This window comes from Triticum aestivum, chromosome 6A (genome assembly GCF_018294505.1).
Source record: "Triticum aestivum cultivar Chinese Spring chromosome 6A, IWGSC CS RefSeq v2.1, whole genome shotgun sequence".
NCBI classification, from domain to species: Eukaryota; Viridiplantae; Streptophyta; class Magnoliopsida; order Poales; family Poaceae; genus Triticum; species Triticum aestivum.
This window is the reverse complement of record NC_057809.1, coordinates 551,939,602-551,953,467: the sequence shown is the minus strand read 5'-3', so window position 1 is coordinate 551,953,467 and position 13,866 is coordinate 551,939,602. Positions and strand designations below refer to the sequence as shown.

The following is a 13,866-nucleotide window of genomic DNA, read 5'->3' as shown; positions in this document are numbered from 1 at the left end:
TATCATGATATAAGAAAATATAAATAACAACTTTTATTGCCTCTAGGGCATATTTTCTTCAGTCTCCCACTTGCACTAGAGCCAATAATCTAGTTCACGTAGTCATGTGATTTCACACCAATAGTTCACATCTTTATGTGATTAGTTCACATCTTATGTGACTAATACCCAAAGGGTTTACTAGATTCAATAGTCTAGTTCACATTGTTATGTGATTAACACCCAAAGAGTGATCATGTTTTTCTTGTCAGAGAAGTTTAGTCTACGGGTCTTCCACATTCAGAGCCGTATGTATTTTGCAAATTTTTCTATGTCTACAATGCTCTGCACGGAGCTACTCTAGCTAATCACTCCCACTTTCAATATGTATCCAGATTGAGGCTTAGAGTCATCCCGATCAGTGTTAAAGCTTGCATCGACATAACCCTTTACGACGAACTTTTTGTCACTTCCATAACCGAGAAACATGTCCTTATTTCACTAAGGATAATTTTGACTGTTGTCCAGTGATCCACTCTTGGATTACTATTCTACCCTCTTGCCAAACTCATGGTGAGGTACACAATAGGTCTGGTATACAGCATAGCATACTTTATAGAACCTATGACCGAGGTATAGGGAATGACTTTTCATTCTCTTTCTATTTTCTGCCGTGGTCGGATTTTGAGTCTTTACTCAACTTCACACCTCACATGCAAGAACAACTTCTTTGACTATTCTATTTTGAACTACTTCAAAAACTTGTCAAGGTATGTACTCATTTGAAAAATCTTATCAAGCATCTTGATCTATCTCTATAGATCTTGATGCTTAATATGTAAGCAACTTCTCCTTTCAAACACTCATTTATGCTTTCAAGAAAATTCTACATCATTTCCGATCAACAATATGTCATTCACATATACTTATCAGAAAGGTTGTAGTGCTCCCACTCACTTTCTTGTAAATACAGACTTCACCGCGAGTCTGTATAAAACTATATGCTTTGATCAACTTATAAAAGCATATATTCCAACTCCGAGATGGTTGCACCAGTCCATAGATTGATCGCTGGAGGTTGCACATTTTGTTATCACCTTTAGGATTGACAAAACCTTCTTGTTGCATCATATACAACTCTTCTTTAAGAAAACCATAAGGAATGTAGTTTTGATATCCATTTGCCAGATTTCATAAAATGCGGCAACTGCTAACATGATTCAGATAGACTTTTAAGCATTGATATGAGTGAGAAAATCTCATCGTAGTCAACATCTTGAACTTGTCGAAAACCTTTTTGCGACAATTCAAGCTTTGTAGATAGTAACACTACTATCAGCGTCTGTCTTCCTCTTGAAGATCCATTTATTCCGAATGGCTCACCAATCATCCGGCAAGTCAATCAAAGTCCATACTTTGTTCTCATACATGGATCCCATCTCAGATTTCTTGGCCTTAAGCCATTTCGTAGAATCTGGGCTCATTATCGCTTCCTCATAGTTCGTAGGTTCGTCATGGTCTAGTAACATGACTTTCAGAACAGGATTACCGTACCACTCTGGTGCGGAACGTACTCTGGTTGACCTATGAGGTTTAGTAGTAACTTGATCTAAAGTTTCATGATCATCATCATTAACTTCCTCACTAATTAGTGTAGGCATCACTGGAACTAATTTCTTTGATGAACTGCTTTCTAATTCGGGAGAAGGTACAATTACCTCATCAAGTTCTACTTTCCTCCCACTCACTTCTTTCGAGAGAAACTCCTTCTCTAGAAAGGATCCACTCTTAGCAACAAAGATCTTGCCTTCGGATCTGTGATAGAAGGTGTACACAATAATTTTTTTTGTGTATCCTATGAAGACGCACTTCTCCGATTTGGGTTTGAGCTTATCAGGCTGAAACTTTTTCACATAAGCATCGCAACCCCAAACTTTAAGACACGACAGCTTAGGTTTCTTGCTAAACCACAGTTCATACGGTGTCATCTCAACAGATTTTAGACGGCGCCATATTTAACGTGAATGCAGCTGTCTCTAATGCATAACCCCAAAACGATAGCGGTGGAGATGTGCGGTGCTACGGATGAAAATCTTGTTCGGTTGTGGCCGGACCGGCGTTGATGGCACCTACGGGTGTCATTCACCTTCCTGAAGGCTTCACCGAGTGCAACGCCATCTTCCTCGCGACCTTGTTTCGGCAGCTGTCTCTGGGGCGAAAGCCTTGATTCGTAGGATCGGCATGATGGCAACGTCCTTGAGGTTGTTACTCTGTTGGGAGCATTGTGCTGGGAGACTCGAGGTCCCATGACGCGCTCCTCCGGCGTTCACCGCTGCCCGGATCTTTCTCCTTCGGCGCCATGTACGGTCGTCGCCGGCTTATCCAAGGAAGCTGGAGTTGTTGTTCTTCGGAGGTCTTCAGTGTCGGCCGAGACGCGGCAAGGGGTTCGATGTAGGGTAGGCTTTTTGTGTCGTAGTTGTGTTGTCGTGTTGTTGTATTTGGTCGTCCTTGTACGATCCGGGTGTGGAGTGGGTCGCCTTCGTTGTTCGCAACGAGTGGTTGACGTTGTTGTGTGTCTCATTTCTCTTTTTCTATAAAGCTAAGGTACGCAATTTGCGTATCCTCGAAAAAAATGTCTTACACTAGATCGGAGGAAGTAAAAATAATTGCCCATAAGAAAAACATCAAAAGTGCGTCTTCTTCCTCGGCCGCGCCACCCAAACCCTTCCACCCACTCACCACTCTCACTCGCGGCACGATCCAGCGGCCCCAACCATGAGAAATTGAATCTTTTGCCTCACTTTACTTCTCCATAAGATCATTTGCCCCCCCCCTCTAGAGGCTACCGGGTGGGGCCTGGGGCCACTGTCATTGAGACAATCACAGGGCAAATCATCCCCATGAGAAAAATTGGATCTTTTGCCCCACTTTACTTCTCCATAAAATCATTTGCCCCCCCCCCCCCCCCCCCCCTCCCTTCATGAGAGGCTACCGGATGAGGTCCGAAGCCACTGTCATTGAGACAATCACAAGGCAAATCATTCAACCCCTTGTAAAGTGGGGCAAATCATCCAATCCCCCAACCCCAACATCTCTCTAATGCATCCTCCACCTTCTTACTCGCAATCTCTTCCCGTGGCCGAGTCCGGGAGCAAGAACCCCAAACCCCAATCATTCTCCACCTTCATGAAAGGCTACCGGATGAGGTCCGAAGTCACTGTCATTGAGACAATCACAAGGCAAATCATTCAACCCCTTGTAAAGTGGGGCAAATCATCCAATCCCCCAACCAAACATCTCTCTAATGCATCCTCCACCTTCTTACTCGCAATCTCTTCCCGTGGCCGAGTCCGGGAGCAAGAACCCCAAACCCCGCGCGACCGCCGACGAGGATGACCCGGACCTGCCCCCACGGGAGGCGCCCCCCGGGATATCTGGATTGCTGCACGAATGGAATCGCGCGGGGGCGGCGGAGCGCCTCCCTGAAATCCGCGCCAACCTTCTCCTCCTGCCCCCGCCCGCGGCCCCGTCCCGGCCCCGTCCGCCGCGGGTCTCCGCGCACTCGGCCTCCTCAGCTTCGTCCACCTCGACCTCTCCTCGCCCCCTTCCCCCGGCGCCCCGCGCCGCGACCTCGTCGCCGCGCTCATCGCCAATTATCACCTTCGCCGACGCGCTCGCCCTCCCGGCCCCGCGAAGTACCGCGCCGGTCGATCGGGACCCCCCGGCCGGCGTCGACCCCGCTGCCGTGGCCTCCGCCGCGACGGAGTTCATGAAAGCGTACATCTTGACGCCGTTAGCGGCCACCAACGGCGGGAAGCTGCCCATCTATGTCGAGTCGGCGGCGCAGAGGGTGAAGGATGGGATGGCGCATACTGTCGACTGGACATTTTTACTCTGGCGCCTTGTAGTGGAGGAGATGTTCGAGCTGAGGAAGGGGATGAGAAGCGATTGGGCGTGTTACTACGGCGCATACCTGCAGAGGCTCATCTGGGTGAAGAGGCCGGACCTGTTCTTGCCACCACCGGTGGCGCCACCGGAGCAAGCTGCATTGGCGGCAGGAAACAACCACCGGCCAAAAGCCGACGACAATCAGAAGCTCTGTTCAGAGCTGGAGTCCAAGATGCAGGAGTGTGAAGCGAAATCACAGCGGTTTGAAGCGGAGGTTGAGGCGAAATCAAGGCAACTTGATGCTCTAGCTGCGCAGTATCACCACGAAATGAGGAACCTCGAGCAAGATAAGAAAAGGCAACTTGACGCTCTAGCTGCACGGCATCACTACGACATGAGGAACCTCGAGCAAGATAAGAAAATGTTGCAGGATGAGGTACACACTGTCAAGCTGCTGAATCAGGCTCTGGTTTGCAAGGAAACAGAGAGCAGGGATGAAGTGCAGCGGGTTCTGAAAGAGCTGACTCATGTGAGCAAGCAGCTAGCAGAGCTGAAGGATGAGATGCACACGGTGGAGTCACTTAACCAGGCTCTGGTTAACAAGGAAGCGAAAAGCGACGATGAACTTCGACGAGGACAGGAGGAGATGACAGATGTGAGAAAGCAACTAGCACATTTACAGGAGGAGATGCGCGCCATTGACTTGCTCAACCAGGCCCTGGCTAGTGCCAAGGAAGCGAAAGACGATGAATTGGAGAGGGTTCGGAACGAGCTAGTCCATGTAAGGAAGCAAGCAGGGCATTTGGAAGAGGAGATGAACATACTGGATTCAATCAACAAGGCTCTAGTTGCCAAGGAAAGGGAAAACAGTGCCGAGTTGCAAGACATCCGGAAAAAGATGAAAGATCTAAATGATGAGCGTGAAGGGCTAGAGTCAGACAACAAAGTCCTGACAACCATGGAAATAAGAAGCAACAACGAGTTGCAAGTCGTCCGGAAAACACTGATAGATGTAAGCGAGCAACTAATAACTTCCTCTACTTTTGCACCACATTTCATCATATCATCACTAATTCCCTTTGTGATCGATCTGTTCCAACATTCTCTCACAAGTTCATGTGATAATTTTGCTCTATGTCTAATTGAGTCACTGTGCTGTCACTAATTTTACTTGTAATCAATCTTGTGCATTTTTTGCAGGGCTTGCAGAATTTTACGAATGGACATGCACACATAGGTGTCAAAAGGATGGGCGATCTTGACCTCAAAGAATTTGCAAAAGCTTGCAAGCAGGATTTATTACAAGAGGATGCACGAGTTGATTCCTCTGTTCTTTGTTCGAAATGGGAAGCTCGAATTGCAGATCCAAACTGGCACCCTTTTGAGGTCCGCATGAATGATGATGGTAAAGAGAAGGTATGGATAGTCTCCCTTTTACTTTTGTAGACACTTACATCATGTTATAGACTTGCAAACATTTCCGTCATTCCATCTGACAGTACATGCATTACCTGGGTGTAGGAAATTCTGCTAAAGGATAATGCTAATCTTCAGGAGTTAGAAGAGCACGGTGAAGAAATATACACTTTGGTGACAAAGGCGCTGTTTGAAATCAACGAGTACAACCCCAGTGGCCGCTATCCTGTACCAGAGCTATGGAACTACAAGGATGGCCGGAAAGCAACACCGGAAGAGGCCATCAAGTATATCCTGAAATCACGCAAGAGGAGGCGGTGAGCCCATGTACCTGCAGGCTCCATGTGCTCCCTTGGCTTTCATAGAGCTAGTACTTACACCTTGAACTAGACATAATGTGATTTAGTGTCGGTAGATTAGTTGGGTCTTCGTAGTGCTTCACTTGTTCTTACAGATCATGCAACCAGATTAATCGTGATCGCCTTTTGGTTGATAAGGTTTACCAGTTTAGTAGTTTAGTTAGATTCTCCTATTGTACCATTTACATGGATACTGGTACTAATCTCAGACTGCAGACTACCGCTTCTATCTTTGTATATGTGCAGTTCCTGCCCTTGGAAATCTTGTATAAAGGGGTACTTAAACTTTAATCGTAGGCATGTACGTACTGTTTTCATGTGTTAATATGTTTGGAAAGTTTAACCTTGTTTTAAGCAATTTCCAACCTAAGAATCCCTTTTATGTGGTTCATCCTGTTATGGTTTATTTTACCATGGTATTACCAAAATACCAAAATATTGTGTTTAAGTGTCATGTTCTACATTTAGAAATCTAATGTTACCTGGCAAACATTGGTTCTTGACCAAGTTCTGCTACCACTTATTCTGTCACGAGTTCAGCACAAGAACTTACTATTGCAGCGGGCAATGGTACGGAAAATGCTGCCCCGATTTATAAAGAAAAAACGAAGGCGCAAAATAATTTCAGCCAGCAATATTTCAGAAGGTCCATGTTTTAGGCCAGGGAGAAAGTTCGGTGAAAAGGCTGGGATACAAATCACCTTCTCACCAACAACGCAAAATGAGTGGGGAGACATGGAGAGATCATGTGCTTCTTGCTATGACAGTGACCACTGATTCAGAAAATGCTCCGTCTGGTTCTAATGAAAGGCAGAAGTGCATAAATTCAGGCAATAATATTTCAGAAGGTCCATGTTCTAGGTTCCAGATAAAGTTTCCATACAAGCCAACCTCGAACCTTTTCAGAACAACATTGCGTCAACAGGTATTTCAGCTCATGTCTTTTAATTTCATCAAACTTTGTCTTAACAATTACTCCCTTCGTTTCTAAATATAAGTCTTTTTAGAGATTTCAATACAAACTACATACGAATGTATATAGACATATTTTAGAGTGTAGATCCACTTATTTTGCTCGGTATATAGTCCCTTATTAGAATCTCTAAAAAGACTTGTATTTAGGAACGGAGGGAATATTATTTTTACGATGGATTGGGTTGCTGACAACAGGAGAAATTATGTTGAAGATAAGTCTGACTGAAAGTTATCAAGAACAAGCTAGTTAATCGTTAGAAAGATAAACAGTGGACAATAAGTTTCTTGTTAGTTTTGTAGTATGCTAACATCATCTGCTGAGTGTTGAGTTGCTTAATTTACAAGTAATTCAACCATGCTTGATTGCTATAAATGCACATTCACAAGAACCGTCAGATTACATCTCAATATAATTGTAATATTTTACTAAATGATCTCTAGGTGATCGTATAAGAAATATTAACAGTGTCTCGCGGTCGTTACTCGTGGCGGCTTATAAGTTGACATATTTGGCATTGTTTGTCTGCAGGAACCTCCAGCTGCAAGGCCACCTCCACCTTCAGGTAACTATAGACAAGTGGTTCAAGCCGAGGATACAAGGGGCGAGGAAGGTGCCTAGTGGTCAGATATCTTACTTAGAAACGGAGGTAGTACTCATGAATCTCCGGTTGTGTTTCGCCAGGGAGACCAGCTTGTTTTGGCGAGTTGAATAGAAACGGCTCAAGCTAAAGGGGAGTATGAGGAGCTGGTTTATGAACTCGATATAACAGAAGATTAAGTTTACAAACAGCAGATGTGGCTGAGGCATTCCAGGTTATATCCACATCACGTTATCTGTTATATTGGCATGCTTTCAGCCCTGTGTAAACTTCATCTTCCATTGCCGCGTCCACACAACCCCCCTCCCCACCCGCTTCCAGAGGAGTTCTCACCAGCGTTCATGGGCTTTTCTTCGCCACCGCCGCCGGGACTATCGAAACCAGGCCGCCAGCGACCCCAACTGTCGTGATATCAAATTAGAATTCAGTTTGCAAGTCCTTCGTCGCGATATCAATCTATTGAGTGGAACCCGTTGCAACACGCGGACAACTCACTAGTCATAGAACAGACACCAATGTACCCCCAAAAAATGTAATAACTACACTTGTTTTAAGAATCCAAAGGGCAAAGGGCATAAACCACTCTTCAGTTTTTTCTTTCTGAAACAACACAACATACATGACATCCAAACATAATATTTAGAGATCTACCAAAAAAGAAGAATCAAAGATGGTGACTTCCAGCATCTCCGATCTTAACCCCCTGATATATCCTTCCTAGAATCTTGCAAGATCCATGTGATCACAACCGCCTCTCCTTCCATAGGGGTTTGAAGGGCTAAGTTCATGCCTCTTTCTGCCGTCCACTTTCCTCATCTTTCGGTGTCTCGATGCACTACTCTCCAGGTTCAGATTCACTTTAGGAGGGCTATTAAAACAGAAAGATGCCGCAACTTTCTGAAAGACAGCAATGATTTAGACATATAACCCCGTAATACTAAAAAACAATTCAAATGCAACTTGATGTAAGGAAATAACAGATGTGCTTTTACTCGACAGCTTAAGATTTTGTAAGTTTAAGAAAAATAGCCAGAGTACAGAGAAATGCATAGAAACATAATGTCCCCCAACAATTACGGCAGTTTCAGCTTTGGAATGAAACAAAATGTTGAGCACAAACATGTGCAGAAACCAAGGACAGAACCTTGAGAAAGAACTTTGCAAATATTTACCTTGAGATCAAGTTGATGGACATCAAAGATGTCCTTCATAGAGTGTGAGTTGTATGCCAAAAGGTAGGACCTGTAAGCTTCCTTCGCTGACTGGTTTAGGAAGTAATTCCCAGCAACAATTTTCTCCTGATCCAAAACTTGAGCTATAATACTACACTTTTAGACAGCAGGATGGAGTTGCAAAAGAAACACTCACAAGTTTGGATTGCGATTTTGGAACATGCTTTTCACTGAACTCGTATTCAGTCAGAGAAATATTGGACGCCTGCAAGCACACATCCAATTATGTGAAGAATGCATGTTATTGGAGAAGTAAAATCCTTAGCATATAAAACTGTACAAGATTCATGTTTCAAAGTGCTTGAAAACAATATTGACTTCGTAGCCAGACAATATATAGAGGAGGGGGGATATTACGTGCAGGTAAATAAGCAACTTCAGTTCTTCTGGTAGTAAGAACAAAAATGCGCGTCCTTGGCCTTTATCACCTCGGGCAGTACGACCGACTCTGTGAATGTAGTCCTACAAATCAAATTCCTAAGTCAAGTTAGCAAAGGTGAGAAAATAGATAATTTATTTAGCAAGGTTAACTACTTGCCTTTGGGTCATCTGGAGGATCATATTGCACAATATAGTCCTAAACAAGGCAGAAGATCCCTAGGTTAGTCGGGCGATATAGAAAGGATTGGTCCAAATTATTTCAAAACTAAAGGCAAAAACCTTACCACATTAGGAATATCAAGCCCACGTGCTGCCACGTTTGTGCACAATAAGATACCGCTTTCCTCTTTCGAAAATTGGAAGAATGTAGTAGTGCGTTTCTGCTGCTTCAGTTGCCCGTGGATCTCGTGACACTCTATCCCAATGAAATTTAGAAATTCTGCATGGAATTTGACTGAGCTACACGATGAAAAGAACACCATGACCTTCACCTTCTGCTTCATAACCTGCATCTTTCTTAGGAAAGTATACAGAACCAGAAACCTTTTCTCGCTAGGAATGACACAGTAGCCCTGCTGCAAGCCGTCAACGGTAGGCTGCAAGGGCATCAAAGTTAGTTCTCATACTAAATAAATCAAAATTTCCTTCAGAAGAGAGCTGAACAGCAGGGTGAAGCAGTCCCATACCTTTAATTCAGAGTCATCTACTCCAACATAAACAAGCTTTCGTTGTCTTTCTTCCTTTTTCCCAAACGTAAAATTTGCAAAATCTTCAACCTGTGTGATGAAAGCACATAAGCATTGCCGCCAATAGAGAAAATTTGGGAAGTTTGAATAGACTGAATAACAGATCCACTAACCCTTTGAGTCTGTGTGGCAGAAAAGAGAACAGTTTGCTTATTCTGCATAACAATTCCAGGACACAATAATCTCAGCAGAAAGTTAAAGGCTGCACTTTGCATATGAAATGAAACTGCCAGATGATGACATACCTGAGGGAGGCGCTTAAATATTTGTTTCATGTCCTCCTCAAAATTTTGCTCAAGTATGCGATCAGCTTCATCAATTATAAGGCACTGCAACACAGGGTAAGTTATGTCAGAAAAAATAGGGTAGGTAGAGAGGTCAGGTGTGACATTCATTGCCTTCAACAGCAATTTTCATGAAATTCAATGTCATTTTCCTGCTAAATAGTGACCCATGGCACATGTGCATGCAAGCAAAGCTTTGGAGTTCCAATGGGCAGACCAGCACAGTAGGCAAAATATGCCATTTGCTAACTGCCAAGGTATGAGTGGGCAACAAGATCGATTCCATCCCTGCCCGACAATATATTTACAATGCAATTATATGTTCCTTTCATTAGAAAACAGAATTTAGTATTGGTGATGGCTATGAAAAAAAAAACTTTTATCTATAGATCAAACACTTCTACCACTGTAATTAGTTCCCACTTAATTCGGTTTACAGAATAACAAACAGCATTGTATCCACTGAACTTGCCAATGCAACTACTCCCTCCGTCCCAAAATCAGTGCATTTCTAGGTTTGTCCTTAGTCATCCATTAAGTTTGGCCAAATTTATATTCATGAAATAAGTATCATTGACCCTTCGCCAGACCCAAAGTCGCCGGACCCTGCGCAAGCGGAAGCTACATGCACCGGGCTGCCCCCCTTCTTTTTAAATAAGTATCATTAGAATCATCACGAAATATATTTTCATATTTTACCTATTTGATGTTGATACTCTTTTCTGTACACTTGGTCAGAGTTAAAATAGTGGACTTAGGACAGTGTTAGAACTGCGGTTAATCTGGGACAGAGTTAATAATAACTAACGAACACGAAAACATGTAACAAGCTAACAATAACTTTGTAAAAATAGAAACTATTAGCTTTTACGATTTTGCATATACTTGGAATAATGTAGGCTGAGATTTCAAACATACTCTAATTCAGTATTGACAGGAACACTTTCAGTCATGGACAAGAAAAGGGTAGACTGTAGACACACACAAAGAATTCGCTATAAAATAATCAGGTCACTGATTATGCAAATAGAGTAGAGAAGTATGAAATTGCTGGTTGCATTTGTTATTTAGTGTGGTAACTTAAACATGCGCATTACTTCGACAGAAAAATTTCCTTGAAGGTTTGAAAAAAAAATCATAGAGGCCAGAAAATGTCTTTACCTTTAGCCCTTTGTAGTTGAAACCACCGGTACTTTTCAGATGGTCCAGAAGCCTGCCTGGCGTTGCAACTAATAGATTGACCCCTTTCACAAGCTGGTTTGCCTCACTTCTCATGTTAGTGCCACCAATTACATATCCAAGAGTTTGAGAGTGATACTTCATTAATTTCTTGGCAACATCGTGTGTCTAGAACAAATGAATGAATCAATGAAAAGCATTATTAAGGATAGTGAAGTGTGACTGTGTGAGTCCCTATGAATGAATAGTCTCAGCAACCATATCCAGTATTCAGATACCCTATAGAAAACTGCCTTTTGAAGCTAAACAACTTGCTAACATTTGGCAAATGCAAATTGAAAGGCACTTCAATTTCTTGTCTCCAAAATACTATTAAAATGAGCAAAGCATAACCTTGTGCCTTATATTTACACAGAATTATCTTAGCAAAGCATAACCTTATCTCAGTTGGGACATCTGATTTTGATTGTTTCATTCATAGTAAGTTGAACAGTAATAAAACATGAAAAATAATTAAAAGAGGACTACGGTTGCGCCATGTATATATAATTATATATATACCTGGATAGCAAGCTCCCTTGTTGGGCAGACCACAATAACTACAGTTCCGTTCCTCGGCGTGAAGCGCGCATTGTGTAGCAGTTTGATCGCGGGTATAAGGAAAGCGAGTGTCTTCCCTGAGCCAGTCCTGGCTGAACCCAGCACATCATCTCCTACCATCAAATGAGGTATGGATCTAGCTTGAATCTGCAATCACGAGAACAACCAGGCATGAATACATGCTATTACTCTTACTTTTAATAAGATACCAAAATCCAACATCGCGGCAAAGGGCAGATCGACCCACATAACGAGATCATTCACAAAAACATTCAACCATGGACTTGCACTGAGAATAGAAGCATGTACCTTGCCAAAAAGATGGTGTGATGGTAAAATTTTGACGGAGGCGAGCATGACTGACCTGGGTGAGGTGGGTGTAGTTCATCTCTCTGATGGCCTTGGCAGTGAGCTCGGATACGAAGAGCTCCGAGAAAAGCTCGTTTGTGAGAATCCCACCTCCCTTGCCCTTCTGCTCTTTCTTTTCCCCCTCCTCCATCCCATCCATCCCCTTCTCCTCCCGCTTCCGCTTCCGCATCCCCTCCATCACATTCTCCTCCTTTTCTTCCTCTTCCTCCATGGAGGGGCGGAGCAAGGATTTGACCATGTCCAAGGCTTCGAGCAGTTGGCGGCCGTCGGACGGGCGACGGCGATCGATCAATTCAGTGCAGCCGCCGGAAGACGCTGTTTGTGTTTACCGGCGAACCGACAATCTCGTTAGGTTTTGAGGGAACCGATTACCGTCGGATGTACGTCGATCAGGCAGCGTTCCACGCTTCCAATATTAAAGTATTTGGTTAGTGGGCTCTGTTTTTTGACCTGAGCCGTTCGCTGGACGGAAATTATTTGGCCGGCCCAATTTCCTAGTTGGTTCCTTTTTTCTCTTATATGTTTCTTATTAATTAATTATTTTCAATGTTTTTAATTTTTTTATATTTTCAGAAAACTAAATACATATGTTCCAAATCTAAAATTACATAAAAAATTAAAAATTTCGAATTTGAAAAATGTTAAGTAGTGGCGTAACTTTAAAAAATGTTGATAGCTTTAACAAAATGTTTGTATTAAAAAATGTTAACGTGTTTCAAGAAATGTAAATGGAATTTTTATAAAAAAATCTACAATGTGAAAAGATCTTGTAATTCAAAGAAATGTTTTGTACCACTTAAAAAAAGAACGCTGCATTTTAAAAAATGTTTACGTGTTTCGAAAAATATGTTCGGGCCATTTCTTTAATATTTTTATAAAATGTAATAAAATGTTTGTGTAGTTAAAAAATATGTTTCGTACCATTAAAGATGTTACAATGTGTGTTTGAAACAATGTTTATCAAATATTCAAAGCATATGTTTGAAAGAAATATTAATCATGTATTTGAAAAGTGTTAAACGTGTATAAAAGATATGTAAAAAGGTAAACATCAAGCATATTTAAAATATTAATTATGTATTTTAAAAATGTTAAATGTGTACAAAAAAGTTCCTCGTGTATACGAAAAATGTAGAATGTGCATGAAAAAATTACACATGGATCGAGGAATAAACGTTCGTGATGTTGCATCGGGAGGGAGGGAGATGAAGGTTGGGGCAAAAGTATAGAGAGATCCGGCAATGGTGGAGGAGAGGTAAGGAGAGGTAGCTGAAGCAATGGAAGCTGCGGTGGCCGACGCGGTGCTAGTCGTGGTACTGGCCATGGTTGGCTCTGATACCAAGTTGAAATATTTATTGTCCATATTGATTACATTTCATAACAGCTGATAGATATACATGGTTAGAGAAGAGAAAAGGAGGATGTGCATAGGCACTCGCAGGTGCATGCAAGGCCACGACCAAGAGAGGGCCAATAGACTAGGAGTGTATGTTACAACAGAATATGTGTATAACATGTATTTCAACAAAGACATATGACTATGTAGCCCCTGGGTTTCTGTTCAGCGTGTTGCACGCAGACATGCATCCGCTATATGAATAAAATGCCGGGGAGTGGAGTTATTAGAAAAAAGACAATACACAATATTATTGGACAAGTCGGTTGATGGCTTCACTTTTAGTGAGCCATCGTGAAGATCCGCAAAGCTGCATATCAGCATGAAGTAGCGTCGAGCTCGGGTGAGGAGGTGATCCGTCATATTTTTTCTTCTTTTTTTTTGCGGGGTAAAGGGGATTGTATTAGTTAAGTATAAGAAATGTTACAATCCCTGAGGATGAGGTCTTGAATAGATTCAGGAC

At 42.6% G+C, this 13,866-nt stretch overlaps 2 protein-coding genes across 2 annotated transcripts; one reads left to right on the top strand and one right to left on the bottom strand.

Moving 5' to 3' along the window:
* Window positions 1-3,251: 3,251 nt before the first annotated feature.
* Window positions 3,252-5,951, top strand: LOC123130996 (factor of DNA methylation 1). Its single transcript, XM_044550776.1, has 3 exons — window positions 3,252-4,879; window positions 5,068-5,283; window positions 5,389-5,951. The coding sequence occupies exons 1-3, from the start codon at window positions 3,284-3,286 to the stop codon at window positions 5,602-5,604; spliced, it is 2,028 nt and encodes a 675-aa protein (XP_044406711.1). The 5' UTR covers window positions 3,252-3,283; the 3' UTR covers window positions 5,605-5,951.
* A 1,796-nt stretch (window positions 5,952-7,747) lies between these two features.
* Window positions 7,748-12,380, bottom strand: LOC123130995 (DEAD-box ATP-dependent RNA helicase 27). The gene is made up of 12 exons (XM_044550775.1): window positions 12,003-12,380; window positions 11,600-11,785; window positions 11,021-11,206; window positions 9,821-9,904; window positions 9,689-9,730; window positions 9,516-9,605; window positions 9,114-9,425; window positions 8,987-9,025; window positions 8,806-8,910; window positions 8,585-8,653; window positions 8,389-8,514; window positions 7,748-8,113 (listed from the first exon to the last, which is right to left on the bottom strand). The coding sequence occupies exons 1-12, from the start codon at window positions 12,243-12,245 to the stop codon at window positions 7,934-7,936; spliced, it is 1,662 nt and encodes a 553-aa protein (XP_044406710.1). The 5' UTR covers window positions 12,246-12,380; the 3' UTR covers window positions 7,748-7,933.
* Between the last annotated feature and the right edge of the window lie 1,486 nt (window positions 12,381-13,866).